Raw genomic sequence first — 26,566 nt, forward strand, 5'->3', positions numbered from 1 at the left:
CATGCAGGTGGCCGACTGTGCGTCCAGCTGACGCGGTCCAACGATTATTACGTTATCGCACAATAACTCTCGCGGGAACGGTTAGGCGGAAAACGACGCACCTTGCATTGTCATCTCGATTCGCGATTTGCCCTGACGCAATTAAAATCGGTGTCGTTATCGGTGATTGTTGGATGAAAAATCGTCTATCGCCGATTTTCGGTTGCGGTTGCTATCACCGATCCTCGAGGACTGGGTGGGAGCGAGTAGCCGCGGTACCTGGACAACTCTCGGATGGCTGCGGTGAGACATATATGTTGCAATAAGAGTTCTTTATTTTTCTTATCAGCTTTATAGCGATAAGAGAACGATAAACTTTCGGAGATTGCAGAGGTGAGAGGGCGTCGGCGCGGCGAGCGACTCACGCCGGCTTAGGCGAAATTAAACTCTGTGGATATCTTGTGGCTGGTGCTGCTGCTTATGCTGGTAGACTCCTTTATTCAAATTACCGTGGAGGTAGAAATCAGCGTGAGTTAATCGTTCACCGGTTCCGAGGATTGTCGTTTCTTCTTCCACCAAGATTACACTCTCGAACACTATACACCTCTCGACTGTTGTAATATCGTATTATACGTACCGGCTATAGACACTCGTTTGCACAGCTGTATCCTACGCATATGCGAACTGTTCTTTGAGCAAAACTCTGGCTCGTTACCGATCTGAGAAACTGGAGGTGGCCAATCGCCCGATATGCCGGTACCGAACTGCTATGCCGATTTATTCGTGAGCGAGAGTCAATTTTGTTCAAGAATTCATCGTTCCCGTAATATCCTATCCATAGTACATCACATACAAAACCCGGAAAGTAACAAATCGCCAGAGAAGTCCTGAATATCGGAGTATAACTCGAACAAAAAATCGTCTGGTTGACGAAAGTTTACTTCCGTCGTCGGTTACCTAAGCGATAAAAAAGGATCATTTTGTCCTCGATGTAACCAAACGGCCTCGTGATATTATTTCAAGGCTAGCTAACCGCGGTCTGTTGCTTTTGAAGTCTGACGATTCGTAACTTTTCACACGTTTCGATTGATTATAAATTATACACGTAGCGACAGAGGCTATATCTCACAGCATAATACGATCAACGTTCGCGTATCCACTGTATTCGCACTTGATTCCGCACGTATAGTTATTACCGGATGATAAATAAAAATTATCCATCGTATAACGAATCGACGCGCTGCTCGTGGGATTTAGACTGGTTCACCGGCCGTTGTAACATGAAAACAAATAAATATACAGTACAACGCCCGGGCCAGACTTGAACGTTTCAATGGCCACTAGACCAACAATAACGGTTTACTCTAGGGCCAGTACTTTGTCGGACTGGTTCGCTACGACGGCACGATTTCGTATTTCCCCCGGTGCCACAGCGATGATGCCAGACTCATCGTCGAATCTGCTGCCTGCAGACACAGCTCCGGCACATCAGCAGCCATCCTGGTACCAGATCCGCTTCCGGCGAACCGATTTTCGCCTATCTGTACGAAACGCGGTAACATGAAACGAATGTTTGTCGTTTCCCGTAAAATCGAATATCCGATCCAAGTCCCCGTTCGTTATCTACATAAAATCGTGCGTGTTCCACTAGCAACTCCGTACGAATATACGCCCGGTATAATATATTATCTACGCGCCGCATTGATCGGGGTAGGAAGAATTTCGGTAAATTTAACGACCTATTTAGCCTACGATGCGTGTCGGTGTATAAATGTAAATGCAAACGCGAGTCTAAAATAGACGAGGTATTGTAACCGTTGATGGATACAATTGTTGCACTACCGCGTATGCACTGAGAATAGAGTTTATTTAGTGGTAATAAACGTATGGGTGCTCGGATATGGCGAAGTAAACGTTTCGTTATTATTATCAAATTTTAGTCGAGCCAAATAAGGATCGGTAAGAATTTCTTAATAGTGGATAAATCGTATTTGGCTCAACTAAAATTTGACATTAACAACGAAACACTTGTTTCGCCATATTCAAATATACGTTTCTTATAGTAACGATAGATGAACTTTTTTCTCAGTGCGCGCCAGACGTAAACGCGATAATCGGTATACGCGAGGAATACGAGATGCCCTATTTCGAGAGAACGTTATACGTCTGTTTTTGTGTTACTGATAAAAAATTACACCGACGGCGATGCCGTAGTCTCGTTAGGCGAAATACTACAAAATGTAGGTACTATCACGTAGCGGTAGAAGAGATCGTTACAAATATAGTTACAGGATTAGGGCGACGAACTTTACATAAGTATTAAGCAACTTAACAAGGCGTGTTTCATTTCAAGGCTGTTTCCCTTGAAAATTATATCATCGAGCGTTATCAGCATCGGGATATTCGGACTATTGTACATATATCGTGGAGTTAATATTAACAATCGCATAAATGTGCCAATGGCGAAGGAAGAATCGCGCTATGGTGTACAAAAAAACTGTTTTCGTACCGATGAACGGACACAGTTAGTGATTCACTTCGCGAGTAATTATTATTGAAAATAACAAAGCCAACACAGGCTCTTACAGATAATATCGTTGGAAAAGACTTTGTTTAGGCAACAATAACACGAAGAGTTTTACAACGGTACGATGTTGTCTTTAATTCCTAACAACTTGAGTACACCGTTCATATTGTTTGTTTCAAATGGAAATTAATTTTTCCGGAGATAATAAAACTGCGACGTGAACGTGTATGAATGCCGCAGCTTGTTGCTGCTAATGACGCAATCCTTGATGGCTCATCATCACATACCTACATAATGAAACACATGGCGCGTATTGCAAGAGTATTATCAAGTTGTTAGAGCGAATATTCAGTAGCTGTGCCGTGCGATGATATTACAAGAGTTTTTGTATTAAATATTGAAAAGAAGGTGCCTTACACGATTTTTAACCATGTAAATCACCTGAGCGTATTCTTTACTAATCAAGGAAAAAATATCTAACAGGCGAGACTATCAAACTGATATTTTTTTTTTTTGTATCTGCGATGAATGAATTCGTTTGCAATACACTACTGCTTACGATTAGAATTATACCTTTTGCCTCAAGCGCGGAGAACATCGTGCAGTTATGTATAACAATTATTCAATGCCTAATGCGTTGCGATAACATCGGACGTGACTTCTACAGGTGAAATTCCGGCTCAGGTTGTGTCACGTTTATTTCTTTTATTTTGGTTTGATTGTCCGTGGTGGAAAAGTGGGTCGTACAGGTAGTTATAAGGTAACCAAGTTTACGTGATGTATCAACGAAGAAGATTAGATAAATAGTATCTATACTTATGTGGTAGAAGTGTGCAGCGAGGATAAAAGATACAAACGAGCAGGTAAAAATATCATCGAAATGTAGATCATTCTCGGGTAAAAACCGCAGTGTCGTGTAAAATTGTACTTTATTACTGAAAAAAAAACACTAAAATTCTAATAATAATACATCAATCGTATTTACTCGATTATATTATCATTTACAAACATCACTTATATATTATTAAATTTTATCGCGCAGCGATTTGAGAGGCAAGTAATGGCACTAGGCCTAACCTATCTAATCTTCGAGTAAAGTAAAATTAGTTTTCGAAATAAATTTCAACGACAATGGTGCACTATTATGTACTTGAGCATGGTAATAACGAGTTCGGTTTGGAGACGGGATGTGATTTCGGTTTTTTCCATTACGATGATCGGGCCTTTGCACTTGTAAAATGAAAAAAACTTGTTTATATATTTATAAGACGGAGAAACTGAAAATAATTGGTTCTTACTTTTTCTTATTCGTCCAAAAAAATAACTGCGGATGTGACAAGCAATTGGATTTCACTGATTTCGTAATATATATATATACCCGGGAATAAACCTTGGCATGTGGAAACCTTAATTATTTTTGCCTTATCTGCCCGACATGGACATATATTATTTTCACGCAAAAATCCAATTAAATGAGAAATTTACTCAGAAGTTGGTCTTGCATTCCTTCATCTCGGTCAACACTCTTCATCCGAGTCTTAAAACATCTTCACCAACATCATAATCACTTAAAAATTGACCGGACACGTAGCCGCAGTTTCGTTTGTATTCAACAACAACTTTCGATCACGTATCGTGCGTGGAGTTGCGGGTCAATCGTGTGCAACCGTGCATCATTCATCGTCAAATTACCTAATGAATTGCGTAATCATTATATCGTATATAATACACTTACTCCTAATTTATACTTAGTTCATGTGTCAGAGCTACCACATTTTTACCCCGCTACAGTTAGTATACGCTACGCGCACTCAAACGTTAACTGTACGACAAAGGGTGGAATTGTGGAACGCGTTGTTGTACAAGTACGCGTGGGATCCTCGAATACAGAAAGTACGCTTTTTGCTCGTGCATGTAACAATTATTGATAATCAGTTGCAAATCGTTAGTATACTTATATATTTCATAGAGTTTATATTACACCGTGGTTATATCTATAAATAACAGTTACATATTTTACAAAATTATTTAGCACAACCTTATACTCTTATTAATATTCATCCGATACGAAATCCAAGGTACATATATCTACCAGCGAATGTAGTCTCACACTGTACGGGAAAAGGTAACTATCATTTACTTATCGTACGAGTATGACTCTCTTGGAAATGAAACACGTCAATCTGTCGTAAAATATACAAAATTCGCGTCAGGTTTATTAGATCAAAAACCGATTAAGCGACGCCTTCTTTAATTAACTGTTTTTCTTACACATGGAAATCGAACACGATCATAAATTCGTGAGCGCGTAACACACATGCACGTCTGCGACGACGAAAAACATTTGTCTGAAAATGTCCGTTCACAGATTAAACGACATGCACACATGTGATAAAAATTTATATTCGCTCGTTGGAGTGGACTGCAACGAATATTGATATTTTAAAGTGACTTTAACGCGTCAAGAATCATGCATTCGTTTCCATTTTCGTTCATCAAAGTTGTGTGTTACAATGGTTCTCCTCATGTATCCTCGCAGAATCAGGTTGCCGAAAGAAAGGCGAATTTTTCGGAATGCAGGATAATTTCCTGATTATTTCGAATGTCAATTTTTCCCCGCATACTATATAATTTTCGCCGGTGCAGCGAGTTTCTTGATCTCTTACGTTAGTAATAACAGTTCCAACGTCGCTATCATCATCTTGTCCACATTTTGCATAATATTTTAATAACTCGTCCGTTGATGGAGTGATAAGTTTAATATGCGAGACTATTCGTTTAATATCTATGTATATATATCATCATTTATTCGTCGCTGAGCGGGATACTCATGCTGAAATGGCTGCGTCAGTCGCACTCGGTTTTCAACAACGAGTAAATGACCGTGTGTACGTAGATACGAGAAGCCGCAAAAGCGGCGAGGATGTCAAACGAGTGAGCACCTTTACGGTTTCCTCTCTGAGCTCGAGACGCGCCTTGCAATTTGATGATGAAGCGTCGCGCCGTTTTGGTCCTTGGAAGAGATGCTCGTGACCGCGGGTTCCTTTTTGGAAGGTGCGGGAACCTCGTGACCCGGGGACGCGTCCCGGACCAGACCTCGCAAGAACATCGCGGCACAAGTCCACGGGAACATCCTGCAGAAATTGGTAAAATTGGTAAAATTGGCAAAATTGGTAATGATATCGCAACAATAACACCTCTCCCTCTAGTTTTTCAAGAATTCTTTCACCCCTCCGTAACACCCCTCGATCTGAACCGAGCTTCTTCTCACCATTTGAAAGCGAGCATGACTTGGAGATAGCCAGGTACAATCGCGTACTTCTCGTTACATCGCATCGCCGTGATAACTCTATCAGCAACCTCATTGGAATTCAAAGTCGGGACAAACCTGGAAACAAGTGTTTCTGTTAGAACTTGGGTAGAAAACCGAATAAATAGAATAACAGTGATAGGCTATATGAGATACAAATAAATATGTCAATTGTTTTAACAGAATCATTTTAGATGAGCTTCTTACCTGGATTGTACATCCTCGAACATGCCCGTGCTGCGAATAAAGTAGGGACATATGACCGTGGTCTGAATGTTGTAACCTTCGGCCTGAAATAGGATGAAAAAAATTGTGGAAAATGTGACGACTCAAGGACAGAGACGAAGCAGGAATCTGATATGGTTCTTGATTCAACCGGGAGAATTGTGATGTTTCGAGTTCTCAATGACGCTGCAAATATTGGACAAGTATACAATTATATAACGCGTGCACGACAGTGTGTGTAGTGCATGTAAATACAACAGCGTCACGATTCGGTAGAGTCGACAAAAGTTGCAGGTAATTGTTTACGGATGAAAGTCGAATATTTTTAGAGACTTACTCCACTAGACAATTATTAGCGAGGATAAATTTTACTCTATAGTCCGTGATATGCTTCTGCAACGAAATTAACAATATATGCGGATGAACACCGCTTTTGGAATTCTGCCTGCCTTGCATTACGAGTTCTCCTACCTTCGACGCATAGTACCATCCATTTTTATCCTTGACATCTATCATGGATTTCACAGAAGCGAAGTATTCCTCGTTTCTCGTGATAAACAAAGATCTACGAAATTATTTTCGTCCGAATACTCGGTCACTTTTAGCCAGGTGTGCCAATTTTTCGTTACTACAGCAGTTTCGAATCATATCACGAAAGGCGGATTGAGGTGTGGGAGTTCGAAGCGAATGTTACTTTCGCAATATCCGGCTGCATCACAAGCACGAGTGGCATGTGTCAGTTAACATCTAATTCTTACCTCCAACTCCATCCTGAGAGCCTCGTCGAATCCAACGGCTGCGAATTTGGAAGCACAGTAGTCGACCAGTTTTGGAATGCCCACGTAACCAGCCAAACTAGCGATGCTAACGATGTGGCCTTTGTCGCTTGCCATCATTTCCGGGAGGAATGCTTTCACAGTCTGAAATCGTTAGGATCATTTTTAATTGCAGGTCGGCCAAGGTCAACATGGGTTCCCACATTCGTCGTCATAGTTCCGAATGTATTGACGATTCTCGTGGACTTATGCGTAAACTTTGTCGATCATCAGATCGATTTTAAGCTAGATTCAAGGAGATCAGGTTAAACGAGATGGAATAAGTAAATCTATACATATTAAGTAGCAAGGATTTAATTATGGACAATTTCACCTTGTTCACATCTGAAAGAGAATCTTAAGAGTTTTGCACGCATGGAGTGAAATCTACAAGTATAAAGTATCACATGTATAAATAACACGTAAGAAATCCTTGTAAATGATAAAAACCTAATCGTAAACAAAAAAATTCGAGCCAACCAGTTTCCTGCAGTAATTATAACCTGATCGATGATGACAGACGTAGCAACATGCACCAGCAGATGTTGGATAATGCCGCAGTATATCCTTGACCACGCCAGGTGTAAAGAACACGGGGACGACAGGTATTTGTACGTCGAAATCATAGAGCAAAGTGTGATCTTGAATCGGAATTGGTAAAACTCTAAAAGCTCGCCCTTGAGGTGCAGTCCCTTTCCGTACGTCGCGCCGTATGTTAGATTTTGCACCTTTGATGCGAAAAAAAGAAGTGAGATGCCGGGGAATGTCACAAAGCACTTGAAGTTCAGCCTGGCGAATCAAGAGTCCTGCAGTATAGTGCGGTAAACTTTTCTCCGATCGGGGTGTTCGTTGACAAAGAAATTGTCGGACTGTTGTGGAATATGGGATAAGCGTTACAACAAGGCGTCGAGTCGGAGCAACGATCTCAAGAGATTTCAGAAGGTGAACAGGATTCCAGGGACGTTGCAACTATCGTGTAAAAACAAACTGTGGAGGCACGTTAACGTTATGGCGGGTATGTTCGGAAACAAGGCATCCGGGTTTATTCCCAAGACTTATATTCTCCCCGAAGAGAGTCGGCAACTTCGTCAGGTCTGGGAGGAAAAGCGTGGAAAAAAATGGATCGTAAAGCCACCGAAAGCCGATCGAGGGGACGGAATAAGCGTGGTGAACGAGTGGTGGGAGATACCGAAGTATCGCTCGATGGCTGTGCAGCGATATCTATCGAAGCCGAGATTAACTCGTGGCCAAAAGTTCGACATAAGGTTGTACGTCTTGATTACCAGCTTCAATCCGCTCAGGATAATATCTGTACCGTGACGGCTTGGTCCGTTTTGCCACGGTGAGGTACGTCGACGGTGGATAATTACCTCACCGAGAGATGCATGCACCTCACGAACACGAACGTAAACAGGACAAACGCTGCATACAGAGTACCTTTGTCGGTAGATTCGCAATCCGGACATCTATGGTCTCTGAAGACTCTCTGGAAGTACTTGGAGAAGAGCGATGATTCGGTCGACGTCAATGGGATATGGAGCGAGATGAAAGACACGGTAGTGAAGACCGTTATCTGCGGGGAACTATCCGTCGAGAAAGTGCTCAAAGCCCGGAATCCGTCGCGGTACAACAACTGCTTCGAGATTCTGGGGTTCGACGTCATCCTTGATCGGGATTATAAGCCCTGGCTATTGGAGGTAAACCGCGGTCCTTCCATGAGCAATGACACGTCTGTCGAGTCTAACGTCAAAGGATCCTTGTTGAGGGATGCCCTGAACATGGCTGGTTATCAGCTACCGAACACCTTGTCAGTCACCGATATTCGGAACTTATCGAGGAGTTATCGACTCGACCAAGTCTTTCACGATTCACGAATCTTTGAAGTGAATATCAGCGAGGAAGAAAGGCGGAAACAAGCATTCTTCGACCGCTGCAAAAATAGGACGGACTATCTGACCGCGATCCTTGAAACTCTCACTCCTGACGACGCGAGGCACCTAATCACCTACGAAGATGAGCTCGCGCAGATCGGCGACTTCGAAAAACTCTTTCCAACCGCGACCAGCCACCTCTATTTTCAATATTCCAACCCCCTGAGGTACTACAACATGCTATTTGACGTCTGGGAAACCAGGCACGGCAGCGGTAGGAAAAATGAGATTTTGAGGCTTCAGAGTTTGTGCAGAGAAAGGTATCACTTGATACTCGCAGGGTAGTCGACAAGCATCGCAATCGAGAAATCCAGCTTCGGGACTTGGCGCACGAATTAACGTCCTTTCGCAAACTTTCAGTCGCACAGCGTGTGTATTCATTTAATAGCAATTATTATGCTGTGTAACCTGTTACGTATAGTAAATCTAGTGATTTTCAAACCTCTCACGTACGATTCTTTATATTTCAAACTCGTCAACGCAATAATCACACTTACCCAGAAATGGCTCATAATGTTAACGTCCATCGTGCGAATTATCAGGTGATCAGGGGTGTCCAAAAACTTCTTTCCTGACACGATGCCAGCGTTGTTCACGAGAATTGTGACCTGGAAAAAGCAAACGCTGTACTTTAAACACGAAATGGAATTCATTTTTCAACATTCGTTAAAGTATGTCAGAAGTGTCGAATATTTTATCTGTTCCCATCTAACCATTCGCATGGTTATGCGTAATCATCGTCTATCGAGCTGCGGTCGCGACGACCTTTGCACACATTTTTACCCAACATTCCTTCAACTTTCCATAAGAAATGTAGTTCCGTTTGACGAGAAGATATGTACTGATTATACGTGTATATTCAAACGTCGGATCCGCAGTTTTTACTATCGCATATGAATTAAAGAAAACTGAACAATTACCTTTCCTACTTCTTTTCGAAGGACGGCAGCCTTCTCATAAACATCTTCACGGTCGCACAGATCGCAAACATATCCGAAGCATAAACCCCCGGCTGCTTGCACCAGTTTTACAGTCTCCTCGATTCCTGCAACGGACAATAAATGAGAAAAAGCTTACTCGAGTTTTCGAACCAAGTTTTTGTCATAAGACCATTATTAAAATCTCCGGACTTCTCTCGGGTGAAATATTAAACACATCTGATCATCAATTATTCATCAAGTCTCGTCCACCTTCCGTGACTGTTAAAAATTGAATATTTCCGAGCAGTAATAATTAGTGCATAATAAACTTTCTAGCCAATTGCACACGTTCCTTTCACCGGTTCAATGGATTCGAGTTCCAGTGCCGAGTATCGCGGCAGACTTGGCACAGGCAGTTTTGTGAACGATTAGCAGAAAAGAACTTGATAGATCGCGAAATACGAACCAGATCTTTTTCTCTTGCGAGAAAAATTTGAAAGTCCTCGTCACGCGAAGATCTCGCATAAGCGCAGTTTATCCTTTCTTTTTAGTTTAAATTCACCTTTATCCTTTCAACGCAAATGGCAATTCCGTACGATTACACAATAAATTGTAATCCTGAGGCCTAAATCTATACTCGCGCAGGTATGCTTGCAGCACGCTCTCTGGAATTCCACAACCATCGAGTATTCAAATTTTCTTTCATTATTTCTCGACTTAGGTTTCTAGCTAGGAGGTACAGTTCACCCATCTTCAGGGTTGTTCATTTTATCCCATGTAGGTGTTCGTAAATACTGATCTGCGTCCATGAACCGCACTCTTGAACGAACAAGTCGTCTGTACATCCAACGATCAAGCTCTAAAGGTCTACGGAGTTTAACACAACTATGTAACAAGTTGAAATTGTTCAGCGTAATTTTTTGTTACATACATTCATGTCCTTTTTTCCACCGACCGAAAGACTATCGCATTATGCGTAAGTTCGCAATCATTTATAGTGTTTTCTGCCGATTCCTTTCCTTTGAATTAATAGTCAAGGATATATAGAAGCAGAGAGTACATAAGCAGTAAACAGAAGTGGAATTTATATTTACTGTTTTATAAAAAAAAAAAACACGGGTAACCAAGTACAACGCGTGACGTGAATCCACGATTTCATTTCGCAATTAATTTCACTTGTTTCGTAAATTAAGATTTTATGATTACGCAGGTATTTTTCACGCGGCGATTGTTTATAAGTCTGAACAACTTCTGACACGGCGAAGGTAACATTGTTATTGTATTTTTCCCTGTCTTTTACTCTGCACGTGTGGGTGAAGGAAACGATCGTATGAATTGTTACCTTGCCGGTTTGCCTCATAGGCAAGCTTGTAATCAGATATTCACGGTCTTACGTTATTCCTGGTGTCTGTTATTTCTGTCGCTTTGAAAAAGCCTCTCAGAGATAGCCGAGGTTTGGCTTCCATCTATTTAATAAGTCAGCGACAAAATTCCAGCTTGAAGGCACGAAGAGAAGAACAATTTTTTCCCGATCTATCGTATTTGTTTGATAATCCAGCTGTCCGTAGAATTCATGATTTATCAAATTGCAGCGATAAGTTAAGAAAATCTTCTTACTCGTCACTCGACGACTTGAGGTCAGTGTAGCCGGTGAATGTTCTGAAATAAACCGGTCTAGTAATACCTATACTTGCTTGTTCCGCTATTTAAACAAGTAGTCTCAATCTTCGAAGAGAGAGAAAGATCTTCAAAGTCGGATTTCACTCAGTCTTATCCGCCTGTATGTAAAACTTATCGTTAGTTATATTTGAAAGAGTAGAAATCTTGTTGTCAATTCGAAAATTTCGCATTGGATTGATACCAAATTACAATCCGTGGAGGTCTGCACCGAAATTTAAAAAAACACATTTGTCGCGTGGTATTTTTCCGATGCATGCATTATAAATATTAATGAATCGTTAATGACTTGATATACACGTGATAATACGATGTATCTGGCTTTTCATGTTATACTCATGCATATGCCTAAGTGAAACGGTACAACGGCTGGTTGATGTTGGATGTAAAATTGTAATGGGAATCGTGTATCTAGGTACCAAAATACGTCGTAGCCGTTATTGGTGAATAATACCGTTGCATACTTTTTGGGATATGAGGATATACTGCGTTAATATTCGGCATTGAGTTACTGTCAGCAGAGTGCTTGTGCCGATAAAGGTATTGGTTGAGTTTCTTTCTAAAAAGTACCTATGACGCATAGTATAATAATATAATATATATTTATTCAACTTACAACAATATTTACACACGTTAAAAAGTCTATGGGTCAAAATTCATGTTAATCAAATACCGTGAGCACAATGTTTTTCGTCTGTTTGAGAAGGCGAAACAGGTCTGTGAATTCATGGTGTACACAGGATTCGCTAATTATGTCCTATAAATTAGCTATTCTGACCGAAGTGGCGATTAGTTTTTGCGGACGTTGTTAATCAAAATCACGACACGTGCGATCAATGGGAGTTGAAAATCAAATGTTTCATCATCTAGATTCCCTTTCACCTGCCGTGTACCATTGGCGATGGTTGTCGTAGGTTAAAAACTGTTGCCAAAAGATCGGAGATTAATATCGATAGGTTTTAATAGGCGTTGAAATACCTCAAGCATCTCAATAAAAAGTTGATTTGAATTTGTGTCGGCGTAATTGCGATTACTCTAACTGAACGTTTATACAGGAGTGCAGAGTTTAAGAACTACGGATCTTAAATATTATTTTATTATATTTCCAACGAGAATTACCTGCCGAGGCTTACCTAGTAATCAAACACCTGCACAGTGTGACTATAGTTTCTCGGTTGCGCGTACGAGTGGCAAAGTTGCAAAGGCTGAGCAAGCTTGTCTGAAAAAGGCATCAACGCGAGCTCTAGTCGCCCAGATTCTAGTCTGGTAAAGTTTAATCTCTAGGCTTGATAACCTGTTTCTCAAGTAAGTAAATACACCGTCGCATATATGGATCGTACCTTGAGAATTCTAGAACAGAGTTTAACACGCCGATCGTTTGACATTGCTGAGGTACAACTTGCAGGCAAGTAAGTTGGCATCGCTTCGAGCTGGAAGGTGCAGAAATGATGATTTAGTTTCATTTGAAATATTTTTCAATTTCAGTTGAAAATATTAATTTATCGTTCACTTGTTACATCAAGCCGATACTTGGTAAGTAAGACAATGATAATAATTGATACTTCAATCATATAAATTGATATCGTATCTCGTCGTGTACGGGAGTAAAGTACAAAAACGGATTGTGAGGAAAAATAATCGAGTTTGAATAATAATCGATTACACTCGCTCAATCGGGAAAAATAATCGATTTAATCGAAAATCGATTATTTTCTATCATTTTCATCAGTGGGTCGACGTCGCTGAGAAATTAATGCATAGCGGCACAAATATTTTTCAAATGTGAAATTAAAAAAAGAAAAAAAACAGATGGTGAAAAGCATGCGCAGTACAGCCATACCTAATCGCTATCGTAACGGATATTCGTAATTGTCCGTTCTCCGAGTCTCGTGTTATGTAGTTAGATTTAAGGTTAGTGGTAGTTGGAACCTCATTAAAGTATGAATTTCCAAAAATTCCAAGAGATAGTAAGATTCGGCGAAACAGAAATTGATCCGCATTATACATTGCTTGTGCGTCAGTTGGTTGCAACAAGAAATTTGAAATCACATCGAATAATATTTTAATGACATAGGGGAAAAAATTGTTATGTATAAGATATTTTTAAAAACGATCAACTATCAATAATAATACCGTCTCTTAAATGCTCGTTGTAAATAACGACGAGGTTTCTGGCAATTCGTGTACCGTATAATTTGATACACCTGGGTTCCTTGGGCTTCGGTCTGAAGTCATCGAGCAAGGAAGAACTTGGCCGAATAACGAACATACCTTGTTTTCATAGGGCTACAGTTTCGTCTCGGTGCCAATTAAAATTCATTTCCGTAACACGTTTTTTTTTTCAAGTTGGGCCGAAGCGTGGCCTTACCTACGCTGATTTTCAGCCGTCACACATACATAAGCCTTCCTCGGATCGTCGCGACGAATGCATGCGTGAAACTAAAATGTTGGTACCTCTTATCGTTATCCACAAACAGTTTTGTTTTCAAAATTGAAATGAGACGTGAAAAATGTTGAAAAATAAACGAAAGTAAAAAGAACATTCCACAGAACTTGAAAGTACAACAACAGTTAGTAAAAACGATCAACAGGCTGGCTGACCAGTTTCAGATAAATTTGCGAAACTTCTTTCTAGATAAACTTCGTAGTGGAATTATAATTTTACCAAAGCACGTTAATACGTTCATGTAAATTTCGAGGGCTAAGTTCACACTCGAGACAAGTTTCACGTAGAACTGTAATAAAATTATTCTTTTGTCACAACTCTTCTGGCGCGATAAAGCCACCTGAGGTAATGATGGAATAAAATATTTCACGTATTGGACGTAGGCTGAAAAAGACAGCAGCCGTACAATCGTGACTGATCATTCGTTACGCTGCATGATAGAAGAAATATGTTTTTTCATCGATGCGAGTACGAATCTACCATGTATCTATGTAACTTATCGTATCGCCCAGTGAAGAAAATAAATGAGAGAGATAAATAGATTTAAATGTGAAAAACAAAATGAATAGTGGTACGTGGCTCGTTTGTCTATCTGTTTTTCAGTCGGTTATAAACGTACCGAGTGAATCGACTATCGTTGACTGGGGGCAAACATAAAGGTCAAACTTATCCGTAATCGTTTGGATAAATATTTATCCGCGATAAAAACGTATTGCCGAATCACGTTCTTCTTCCACCATTGTGCACAAGATGCATCGACGACTTTCAAACAATATACGCGTACCTACTCTACAAGCTGGCATGTATTTTGACGTACGTGCGTACGTAAATTATACCCACCATCAATCGCGACAATGAAATGACTCTGTCTTCTCACGTCATAGCAATAAAGTCGCAATTCTGTATGCGAGGAGAATTAGACCCTGAAGTAAATTGCCACATCGTTCTCACAATTGTTAAGCAAGTTGGACAAGTGTTGTGGTCATAACGAAACGGCTTGATTGGCCATGAATTTGGTCATTGAGGAAAAACGGGGCAGTAAATTGCGCGTCACAATATGACCTGAGTTTCACTTTCGTTAAAGCTTTTAAGGACGACATAATTCATGAGATATCCTTGGCGCCCAGCGTGACCCGAAGCAAAGAGTTTTGATCTTTGTTTGCGGATATAATGGAAGGCTGTAAGTGTGGTGAAGTTTATCCACCGCAGAAATATTAGCATTTCTTTTCGGCCATCGGTATGAGTTTTAAGTCAACGAACGAATCGCGCGAACTAAGATTTCGTATTTTCATCGGTATGGATGGATTCTTAATGTTGCACCGACCTCACAACCGTGTTGCCAGGGATCGGAACGTCAACCTCTGACGCAATTGTGTCAGTGGCTGTGTGAAGAAATGCTTAGAATGCGATTAGAGGAAACCGAGATTAACTAACGCCACAAAACGATGTTCTGCGCTATTGATCTCGCGCGCATTTCCATAAACCTGTAGTTGATTCATTCATTCACGTTTTTGCGATTCTAACCATCAGCGGGCAACATCGAATTATGTTGACGTAAACGAGTTGATAACCGGTGCAATTATTTCCAACGTCTTTAACGAGCTCCAAGAGCGCAAGATAACGACGTTGCCAGAAGAAAATGTGCGATCAGCAAATGGGTATTGATATGCTGAATCTGTGTCGTGTCTTTGCGATACTGTGAAAAAAAAACAAACCACTATCAAGCCTTAAGCAGAATTAATCAATATCATTCTTGGCCCGAATTTCGACTATCTAACAGATATACATTTTTTTTTTCTTGATATCAGCGTACCAGTAATTCGTTATATTCTTGACGATGATCACGTGCCGGTTGGCTGACCGCAATTAAATTCGATCGCTACTAACGTATGCTACTAAGAAACTGAGTAACATTTAAATATCATTATAACGATATTTTGATTTCAGTCCCTCAAGGAGAAAATTGCGACTAGACATTCGATATTTTGTCTTTTGAAATATTATATTAGTGTCAGGATGATCTGGCTGCTAATACCGTAAGATTTTTTAGAAATACTGCGAGGACTGCGCTATAAATAATTCTGAAATTCCATCGTTGCGCAAATAAAAGCCTACGCTTAGTACTTACATCATTGGATTACAAATCATAAGGAAAAAAAAAAAATAATTTCCTCAACGAACGGCCGTTATTCTTGGACGTCGATTTATTCTGTGAAGCATTCTTTTACGCTCTCTTTCTCAGCAAGAAGCCGAAACGCTATTCGTGATTTGATTCGAGCACAGTTTGGAAAAGGAACGATAAAAGTTGCAGATCGTTGTACGTAAGGGCGATCTCAACAGTTCCGACTAAAGTCAAGTACGAAAAACTTGGGCTTCGTAAAAATCGTGATCCTTCTCAATCGTGAACCACAACAGATATTCAAACTTTCACGATAACTTACTCCTTTGAAGAGTGTTTGTCGCGAAGTGACAATTTAGCTCTTAAAAAAATACGCTTGAGTACGCAAATAAATCAGTGACAGCTTGAAAATTGTTCACGTAATTCATCACACGTCGATCGAGGAAGGGTGTAATCAAAGCGGCTTTTCATTCGTTGCATAAGACGGTGTCCATGACCTGTGAAACGCAACCCAGCGCCAACAGTGCAGTTTCAAACCACTTAGGATCCCCCCTTGCAAACCTCGTGAAAGTGATATGTGTCTACGCTTGTGAACACGAGGCTTGGCTAGTTGGTTTCTTTTTCTTTTTCATCATTTTATCTTTCTATCTTTTTTTTTTTTTTTCTTCTTCTACCTTATCCTCAGCTGTTGTCTTTTCATTCTTTGTTTTTTCCACAGAACAGCTTTGCATCGTAACGTGCAGCGTTACATCGGTAGGCAAGATCGTTTAGATGTGCACTTGGCCGTGTTGCAGAGAAAGTGAAGGGGAAAAATGTCACGTCGAAAAGTTTGCTTTGCGAGCAAATATTGAAACGCGACGAGTCTTTACGAGGCAACCTTACTTCGCAAAGCTATTAAGTCCAGGTCATTTATCACACGGACAACGAAGCAGCTTAATTCGTTAGCAGAGTCATCAAAGGAATTGAATTATTTTCGAAGATGGTGAAGCTATAAAGGAACTTGTGACCGAATGAAATACCTACCCGTGGAATATTCGTTCGGGTCTTAATTAGTTTTTAATGCACCGCGTTAACTGATAACACAGCTTTAGGAAATCGATCGTAACTCGTGTTTCTTAAGCCACAAAATATTTACGTCACCAATTCGTTACAGAGATATTTCTCCTTTGTTAGCTTACATGAAAACGACTTTAAAAACTTTTCTTATATACCCTGAAACTTTTTATTCCCATACTGTGATAAAAATTTATTACCACGTAACTTGGACAGCTAACTTTTCGTCTTTACCCTCGATAACCGGATTTTATGCAAATGGAAAAAGTTAAATTTGCCCAAATTATTTCTCTCCGCGAACAACGTAAGAAGAACCCACGCCACCTGCAGCTAATCGGATTTCGTTGATAATCACTTCCAACGTTATAAAACTAGCGTGCGAGTTGCGTAACAGAAATTCGTTTCTCTGTACATATTTTTCGAACGTATATGGTTTTCTTCATACGAGTATGCGTGTAAGTGACAACGTAAACGTTCGATGGTTCAAAGCGTGTCCGTAGGGCCTGTATCTTTGCGTAACCATTTGTGTTCTCAATTATTATTATTATTTATTTATTTACCAATTTTCTCATCCCACATTAGAAACGCAAGCATTGCATAATATTTAACGCCCTAAAATTGACGCATATATATACATATATATATATATGTATATATATATATATATATATATATATATATATATATATATATATATATTCAAAGAGCGTTTAAGGATTATAACATATGTATACGTTGGGTTCATTATCGAAGGCGACGAAGAGGAGTTAAGATTAAATGTGTTGGGAAAAATTGAATAATTACACGTTCGATCGTAACGTGCAACAGCCACGTTCTAAAATTAAAATTCACACGTGTTGAAACGTCACGAGCATTACAAGCGTTCGAAACGGAGAAAGTTCACCCGTGTTTAAGTTAGCGAGCCGGTTCTATAGGTGAAACGTAACAAAATTTAGAACAACAAGCGTAAGGTGAGAGGATCGAAAAGGTAACATTTGGAAAGATAAACGTGAAGAGCAGGTTCAAGCGTTCAAAGTTCAAATTCATCGATTCACGAATAGAGCGATACACGTACGTTACATTGTTTTCGATCTTAAAATTTGTCTTACACAATTTCCGTCAGACACTGAAAAATATTCGTCTACCTTTTGTCCATATCACGAAAGTATGAGAGTCGGTAACGACCGTTTCCTAACTCCCAGAAGATAAACAAGTCCGCCGGTGTAGGAAGTATTTCATGAAAAACGTGTAAGGTAATCACCGACGATGGGCTTCGCGATGCTGGGACTCGTTTAGCAGCAAACAATTCCACTAACGACGGTAATTAGGCCGAGGAGCGTTGAAACAACGTTGACTATATCCAAACGCATATTCGAAAATACTCACCGGCCTTGTTGATGTCCCAGACAACGACGACGGCTCCAAGTTTGGCCAGCCGTAGGGAAAGAAGCCTCCCCAAGCCGCTTCCACCCCCTGTGACGAGGGCTACTTCACCGGAAACACTTTTCATCCGGTATTTCAACGGTGTGAACAGTTTGATTATTCCCTCGACGATGGCTATCAGGGAGAGGAGCAGAAAGCCGATAATATCGCCGGTTGATCGGAGGAAGGACATTTTTATCACGGCACAGATCGATCCGTATATAAAAACGACAAATCCAACAAGTAGCGCAAGTTTAATTTGAGGAAACTTCTTTCGCCCCGATCGCCGGCGTCGCTTCAGCTCGTTCTCATAACTCCGAACGCCCTGAGATTTCTCTTTTCTATCAGGGGTGTATTCGCAGCCTTGATTTTACGTGCCAGTCGGATCGAAGTTGACTTTATCAGGATCCACAGGCGACGTTGGATCTCAGTAAAAGGCAAAGAACTGCGCCCGCGTCGTAGATATTGTTGCAGAGAGCAGCGGTTCGAACGAGGGGTGAGCCCGACGTTCGCATCTGTAACAATAAAAAGAGGGTGAGAATTTCTTCATCGATCGGTGAACGCCGCGATTTCGCAAGGTAACTGTCGTAGGATGGATACGTCTGTGTGTGATAACGAGAAGAATCCGTCTCAACGCGTGACGCGAATGTTAATCCTTTTCTCAAATCCTGCAACATCGATACGCGTGCACGTAACAGGATTCGAAAGCCGAATAGCCGAGAGAGCCCATCGGCTTTGCGACAATCTCAGGCAAATTTGACCAGTCTTGACTCTGGGAGGAGAGGAGAGGAGAAAGAGAGCCTAATAGCAGAGATATTAAAGTGAATACGCTGACCGTCCGGAGCTACTTTCTAATATTATACCCAAATCTCTCTGTAGACACTTTCATTCGCCTCGCGGAACTTTGGTGGTTTTTTTCAGCCTTTATTATTGTTATAACACACACAAACGCGCGCGCGCGCATCTACACGGAGACACACGTGGGAGCAGGATTTTCATCCCCTCTGTTCGGCAGACGGGAAAATCCATAGGATTCGACACGCGTCTACGACACGAATGTAAGGACGCCCGAGCTGTGTTATGTCGGGTACGTTCACCGGGGTGAAAAGAGGAAAACCGACAATACGTAATCTGTTGCGGCTTCGAGAGGAAGTCGGATTAAGATTGCGCAAGAGTCGGTCGAAATTGTAAACAGCGTAACGTGGATCCTCCGTATCGCCTCGAGAGTAAGGATTCTGGCGTCTCTTCGGCAAGAGTTCGAGATTAAAGTTTTTGCAACGCGACAGAGAATTCTTCGACACATTCTTATTTACACTTAGCTAACAGTAAACGCTGATTTCGGTCGAAGAATTGCCCGAGGGGCCTTAATATCTCGATCCCGCGTTCGTTGAAACGACTCGTAAATGAAAGATCACGATTGCGCGATGTGGGTCGATTTGACTCGACTTTCCTTCGCCGTCGAAATGTAAGATTTTTTTTCGCCCGGATATTTAAACCGTTTCAAATCGTCCGGTAGGTAAGGAGCAACGCGTACGCGAACGATCACGTTGCGCGTAACGGGATTCGAAAAAAGCGTTTCGGTTTGCACAGAGTGGTGCACGGAAAGGTGAAATACGGGATCCAAGGAAAAGGAGAGATGATCGAATTTCGGGAAAATCGAAAGACGCGATCAGAATCGGTGACGGGACTAGGTGAAAAAGAGATTCCTACCCGTAGACCAAGACGAGGACTGCGGCACGATGATATCCTGTCACGACTACGGTTCGGGCCACACTGATGACTGAAAGCCGCTTGTGAATCGGAAAGAACGACGGCCGGCCCCACCGGAGTTAGTCTTGCTGGTGCCGCTTGTACCTAACGAGAGTACGCCGAGCGACAGGAAGAGGCTTTGTGGGCTTCCTCTCCTCCGTTGGCGGGAATTTCAATTGATTTTTCCCCTGATTTTTCCCTTCCGAGGAAAATCGAAGCGGAAACCGCCGGTTGCCTTCCTCGGTGAAGTGGGAAAGGGAAGGAGAACTTTTCTCCGGCGGGATCGAGTTCTGCCGGTCTAACCGGTGATAAAGACGCTGTTCGAACCCCCCGCTACAAATCGATGAATCGTTGTTGTTAATCAACGGGTCTCCGGGATGGCGACAGATCATTTTTAACTCATTAACGCCCGGGTTAAGGGTGAACGAATATTAAATGTCGCCTTTCGTGGTGATCGAGCGACTCGGGTACGGGTTTATATTCTGAATAAATATCCTGAGCATTGTTGATTGCTTGTTTAACCATGGCTGAGAATTTCCGCTGTCTCAGTCCCGCCTTCGAGCTTTATGGCATTGCTGGCCATAAAACTTCGACCCCGAGATAAATAGTCGCAGAAAATGTGCGATTAATAATTTTTATTCGCAACTGCTCTACGAGTTGAAATAATTTCAAGGCAATTTTTCAATTTACCGTCCAGTATAATTCCCCTGTAAACTCGTTATTATTCGATTGGAGGAGGCGTCGTCCTCTTCTATCCTTATTATATAAGTTAATGTTATTCTGTAGGTGGGAATTACGTTGTGTTGTTGTATCACTCGTGCATATTACAACGTGCAAATGTATCGATAACTTATTGTCGAAAATTGCAACTAGCTTTTACGACAGTAATAGTGGTCCATAGAATTAACCGTCATCTTAACTGCCCCGACATAACATTTTAACGATATATTCAAACAAACCGGATATGCTCTACGAGTTCTAAAAACTTTTCACGTGATTTTTAATCACATGCATGCGCTGGTACTGCAGCCTAGGGCTGTACGATAAATATATCGATCGATTAACAAGTGTTTCGAATATCCTAATTTCTACAAAGTATGCGACAGGATATTTTTCATTCACTGTTGACGAGATAAGTGTCCGACGTTAATCGAGTACCAAGTAGTAGGAGATTTATTACGTGCTTTTGCTTGGAAGTTACTTGATCGTTTCGTTATATTTTTCCTACGCATAATGGGGAAATATTCAACCAATTTTAGGCGATAGGAATAATCTATTTTTAATTATTTCCAACTATTGTTAACGTAATGGTTCACAGAGAGACAAGATTTTCCAACGTTCGACAGGCAAGTATCACATGTTGGAATGTCGCCTCAGGACTCGACGATAGCGTTTTGAAACAACACCTGATAGAAATAAGGTATTATTCTTGCCTGGGTGAAAATTTTTTCGCTATTCCAGTTGGTCCGAATCAATTCCGAACTCTAACCTTGCAATTATTTAGTCAATTATAAACATAAAGATTCCAGAATTATAAGACGATAATGCGACGCTAAATTATATTTTTACCGAACAAGCAAGGGCGAGGATTCAATTTTCATCACTCGCGGAAGCATAATTTTCGAGAAAGTGATTCGATCTTTGTATGCAATAAACTTGTAGAAATTTCTTTCGTCAAACTTTTTCAATCGTTATCGTAACCGCCACCATGTCTTCCATTCCTGGAATGATTATTCCACTTTAAACGACGTCCGCACAGTAAAAAGGCTTCTTATCGTCGATCCTCTTACGAGGTTTCGAGTTGGCTGCTGTCGGGTTCGGTTTGCGTTTGAATTGCGCCTTGCTGCTATAATTCGCCGGGCACTTTTTCTTCCTTCGCAAATTAGGATTGACGACCTAGGAAATTGCCGTTATAGGTATATTGCCGTATTGTCACATATGTCCAATTCCAGCTGGGCTATCAAGATGGGCCGGCGAAATATGAACCATGGGATATTGTGATATCAACTCCTTGTAAAATTACCTTACGCAAGAAGATTGTTTGGGTGCGTTTTTTCGTCGGTGGTTCATTTAAATTTGCCCATGCCGTCCGTTCCTGTTTCCACATCCTTGCGTAGTCGTGCGAAATTACCTTTGACATGATCGGACGACATTCTCTGGTGAACGTGAAATTTTTATTCTTTTTTTTTTTGTCGCTTGAAACGAAAAATGTTTCACTCGTGAGGCGGGAAGAGCGAGGGGATGATATTTCACACGTTGGCAGTTTTAATTATCACATTCTACACGCGTTAGATGAGGTGTAGGTTTCAAACGGGATGCAATCAATTCCCGACGATATTCGATTGTGGCAACACGCATCTTCGTTATACCTGACTTTCGAATAATATCTACGATTTTAGGTATAAGAGAAATGACGAAACGTTGCTTTTCAGTCGCGCTGTGTTTACACGGCGCAAAGCGAAAGTATGTTCACGAAAATGAAAAATATATCGCTTTGAATTTATGACCATTTCGCAGATTGTTTAATATCTGCAAACTCGTCAAAGTGGAAACACGAATAAATAATGTTTAATTTCGAGTTGTCGTGTAATTTGTGACGCACTAAATCGATATCGATGTCGTAAACTGGGACGAACGATTTGGCTAACCTTTCGTAAGATGGCACGAAACGTTTTAGCCTCACCATCTCAGAGGACACGAGGTTATCGGTGGGTCGTATCGGCGTTACCGGATGCCATACCACAGCCTTGGCAGTCATGACGAAACGGCGATGCAATTGACGCGATTGCAAAGAAAATGTTTTCAATGATTATTTTCGTATACCTAGTAAAGTGCAAAAGAAAGTAGCGAAAGTATAGGAAGAAATGGATTCTGAGCCATTGGGTGGTAAAAGATCTGATCCTCAATCGGCTAACTTCACGCGGGGCTGTCTGTTCGTCAAAGAATCGAAAACCGTTATACTCTATATGTGATAAGAGAGGAAGAGAGGATATAAATTGATACGTTCAAGAACGAATGAAAACGTTCATTTATTCAAATTCAAGATATTTTTGGGTCTGAGGCTGATACGAAACCGGTGCAATTGACAATCTTGATGTCAATTAACGATCGCCGAAGTTGGTTTTTCAGATAGGTAAGTGTTAACGGATAGTAAGTGTTACTATTCTGTTGAATTATAGTCATTCGTAGTTATATTATCTCGTAAATATTGCGATGATTCGACGTAGGTGCGACGATAAATTGACGTTAAGGATTTATTTGACCGAAAAATTTAGTCAACTAAACAGTCAGATTTAACGTTGTAATAACTAGAGCATGTGGTAATGATATTTATAATCATACTAAACAACTACTGGGATACCAAATTTTCTTCCGCTTCCAACAATATTGAAACCGTTGTTGTAAAAAGAGAGTCGGTGTGAGAAGGCTGGAAAGCTTTTAGGTCAGAAGATATTTTAAAGTTAATTTTGCATACTGTTTCGATTGTCGCCTATTTATTCAATCATTTTTAAACGTGCTTTGACTTTTTTCTGATATTTTTGAATTTTTTGTGACCGGTTCAGCAGATACAGAAACATATAGAGGCGCGGGGAAGTTCTTTTTAAACAGTTTAAAGTTGGTAGGTATAATCAATGAGAGTTTAAGCCTGCGTCTTATAATCTCACACAAATCAGCGAGTTACATTTTATTTCAAAGAATATTCAAATAAAATTCAATCTTACGCTGTCATGAATTTATATGAAAGAGCTGCGTTTCCTCTTCGACCCTGTGGTTTAAAGTTTTCGAAAATTCTATGATCAATTCTCTGATGTTGAACATTTGAAAAATCGCACCATTCGATCTGGAATTACCTAACTTTAAACATATTTCAAATGAAAATAAATTACTCGCAATGTAAAATTGAACGATTAAAAGTGTACGGTGAATAAACGTGAGAAAAAGGGTCAGAATATAGGTTCAAGTTACTATCGCAATGTTTCGTAAGTCGCAATGATCGCCGTTGGGAACCCCGAAAGTTTATGATAGGTTTCTTTAATACCACCGACGACTTCATAGAAGCTTTCTGTCGCTGGTTAAAGATAGCGACACCGATCGGAGCAGGTCTACAATTTTGAAAGTAAACCTATCCAAAAGATGATTTTCGGCCAGTATCCACTATACGGTACCAAAGTGTACCAAAGTATCCTAAGAAGTGGTTTGCGCGGCAATTACACACGGTCGTTTTGGTAAATTTTTTCACATTTTGGTGTGCGTAAAGGACACTTGCTAAAAAAACGTCTCAATTTATTTTTGCCGGTAAAATGAATTCCGTACAGATATTCAAAACGAAAATTGTATTTCAAGAACCGAATGAACCAAAGTTGACCGTACAGTACGTTGTAATATAAAATCAGTGAATACTGATTTATGAAAACGATTTGCAATCGTAACAACGATTAGATTTAAATATGAATCGGAACAGGAAATATTCATTCTCCGTACGAAGTATGCATGGAATAGTCGTTCGAGGAATGTTTTAATCATCGTTCGACTAGTTTCACGGTTTGTAAGTTCGGAAACTGACCGACGACAATGACCGGAAAGAGCAAAAATATAAACTATGCGAAAAAAGATGTGAATTGTATTTCAGCTACTCCGTCAATAGCACCACGTTACGGATACCCGTGAGATATTGAGGATTTGAATTTACTCGCGCCGTGTCATTTGCGTGAGAAATTGTAATGTCAGGTATATTACGTATCTCGTTTACAAAGAGAGAAAGAGAGAGAAAATTGGTCGTAGATACGATGCAACTGGCATCTGCAGCTTCGTCTGTGGGTAGAAAAAATGAAAGCTGCCGAGTGCGTACCTTGCTCGCTGGCAATTAGACCACGACAAGTAAATCACTCATCTGCATACCGCCGTTATATCCTCAAGTTACTCGGTGTCACTTGGCTACGCACAGATAGAGATGCGTTAAAAGATGAGCCAGTCTATGGTAGAAAGTGTCGATCGTTGTCCCTTTCTCGACGATCCTTGACTCGGGTACAGGGTGTCCCATTTCCCCGATAACTCCCGACTTCCGACGATTTTCGATGATGGTAACGCAATCGTCCATCGTTAATCCATGATCGGTAAATCGATGCTCGAACGAGGCGAAGGAGAAACGACGCGATCTGACCTTTCGCAGAGTGCGGTCGTATTTTCGAAAAAGTGTAAGTCGCGGTCTACGAAGCCGGTCTCCGTTACAATCGGAGATAGGATCGCCGTTGGGCTTTCTCTCAAACTCCTAACAGGAATGAAACGCTCGAGAGAAACTTCCTGACGTCTCATTCGCGATGCACCGTGTACGGCGGATTAGGTGCAAGAACACAGAGATTCACATTCGGAATACAAACGGTCTTCAAGTTATGTATATACCGTAATAACTGTCGCACGCTATGCAGATTTCGCGATTTCATATCGTTGCTGCGAATTCCGATTACCCCCGCAAGGAAGTGAAAATGCAGGGCGTTACGTGGCTCTGACGAAAGGATAATACGGAAATTCAATCGAGTCGTTATTGCATCTTTTATTGCCGAAGATAACTTCCTTACGCAATTATTTGCAACCGATGAGACGAACGACCGTTCACGATACACGTTCATCGGTCATTTGCAAAGTACAGACCGTAACCGAACCGCGCTACGTAGATCGTCAGACAAAGCTGAAAAAGTTACCGTGCATTTCTATAACCGTGTTACGTGTATTCGGGACGAAGTGCGAGCCTCTTAAAAGCTACGTAGGCAAGCGTGACGATTGGGTCCCGCTTTATTAGCTGTACATAGAAAAAGGAAGTTATCGATCGGTGTTGTTCAAACACAATTTACCGCGGAACGACCCAGAGGAATGCGAGTGCGCTGAGTGACCTAGAATATCGTAGGATAGATGAATTATCCCTAGTCCCTTTCACCCGGCATGTCCGCATATAGTTCGCGCCTAGCGAAATGTCGGTCACGGTAGCTCATCCTCGGGCACATATTATGTTTGTCGACTTCCTAAACTCGTTTCGTTTGCCGAAAGCGTACGGCGGAGAAACGCGGGAGCGAATCGGTCGGCGGATAAAATTTTCAAGAGCACATCTTTGTCGTTACGGGATTTTTAATCGCAATGAGGTGAGGAATTAACGATCGAAGTATAAAAGCTCCGTCGCGCCCACACGTGTCGTCTGTCTCGGTTTATTCCCCGCTCTTCTAATCGGTGACGAAGGAGTCAGCGTCGTATCGTCGTCTTCTATCTTTTCGACTTTTCAAAGGCGTGCCGATTAAATTAAATTTCGGCGCAGAACGCGTACGGGGTCCCCGTGTTACGGCACTGTCGAGCGTTATTAGGCCCCGTTAAGGCCCGGCAGAGGGGCGAACCGGACGACTCGAA

At 41.1% G+C, this 26,566-nt stretch overlaps 1 protein-coding gene across 1 annotated transcript; it reads right to left on the bottom strand.

The window, feature by feature from the left end:
* Window positions 1-4,448: 4,448 nt before the first annotated feature.
* On the bottom strand, window positions 4,449-20,292 carry LOC124187799 (epidermal retinol dehydrogenase 2-like). Its single transcript, XM_046579983.1, has 8 exons — window positions 20,135-20,292; window positions 18,389-18,939; window positions 9,708-9,832; window positions 9,285-9,395; window positions 6,800-6,961; window positions 6,024-6,106; window positions 5,778-5,894; window positions 4,449-5,640 (listed from the first exon to the last, which is right to left on the bottom strand). Exons 2-8 carry the CDS (start codon window positions 18,615-18,617, stop codon window positions 5,451-5,453), a joined length of 1,017 nt encoding a protein of 338 aa, XP_046435939.1. The 5' UTR covers window positions 18,618-18,939; window positions 20,135-20,292; the 3' UTR covers window positions 4,449-5,450.
* Between the last annotated feature and the right edge of the window lie 6,274 nt (window positions 20,293-26,566).

The sequence above is a fragment of the Neodiprion fabricii genome, chromosome 1 (genome assembly GCF_021155785.1).
Source record: "Neodiprion fabricii isolate iyNeoFabr1 chromosome 1, iyNeoFabr1.1, whole genome shotgun sequence".
In the NCBI taxonomy this organism is placed as follows: Eukaryota; Metazoa; Arthropoda; class Insecta; order Hymenoptera; family Diprionidae; genus Neodiprion; species Neodiprion fabricii.

Coding starts and splice junctions, on each gene's coding strand:
- LOC124187799 (XM_046579983.1), bottom strand. CDS start 18,617: ATGTCCTTCCTCCGATCAACCGGCGATATTATCGGCTTTCTGCTCCTC. Junction 9,833..18,388: donor CTGGGACATCAACAAGGCCG/GTGAGTATTTTC, acceptor TGTCCGTTGCAG/GAATCGAGGAGACTGTAAAA. Junction 5,641..5,777: donor GTCATGCTCGCTTTCAAATG/GTGAGAAGAAGC, acceptor CAATTTCTGCAG/GATGTTCCCGTGGACTTGTG.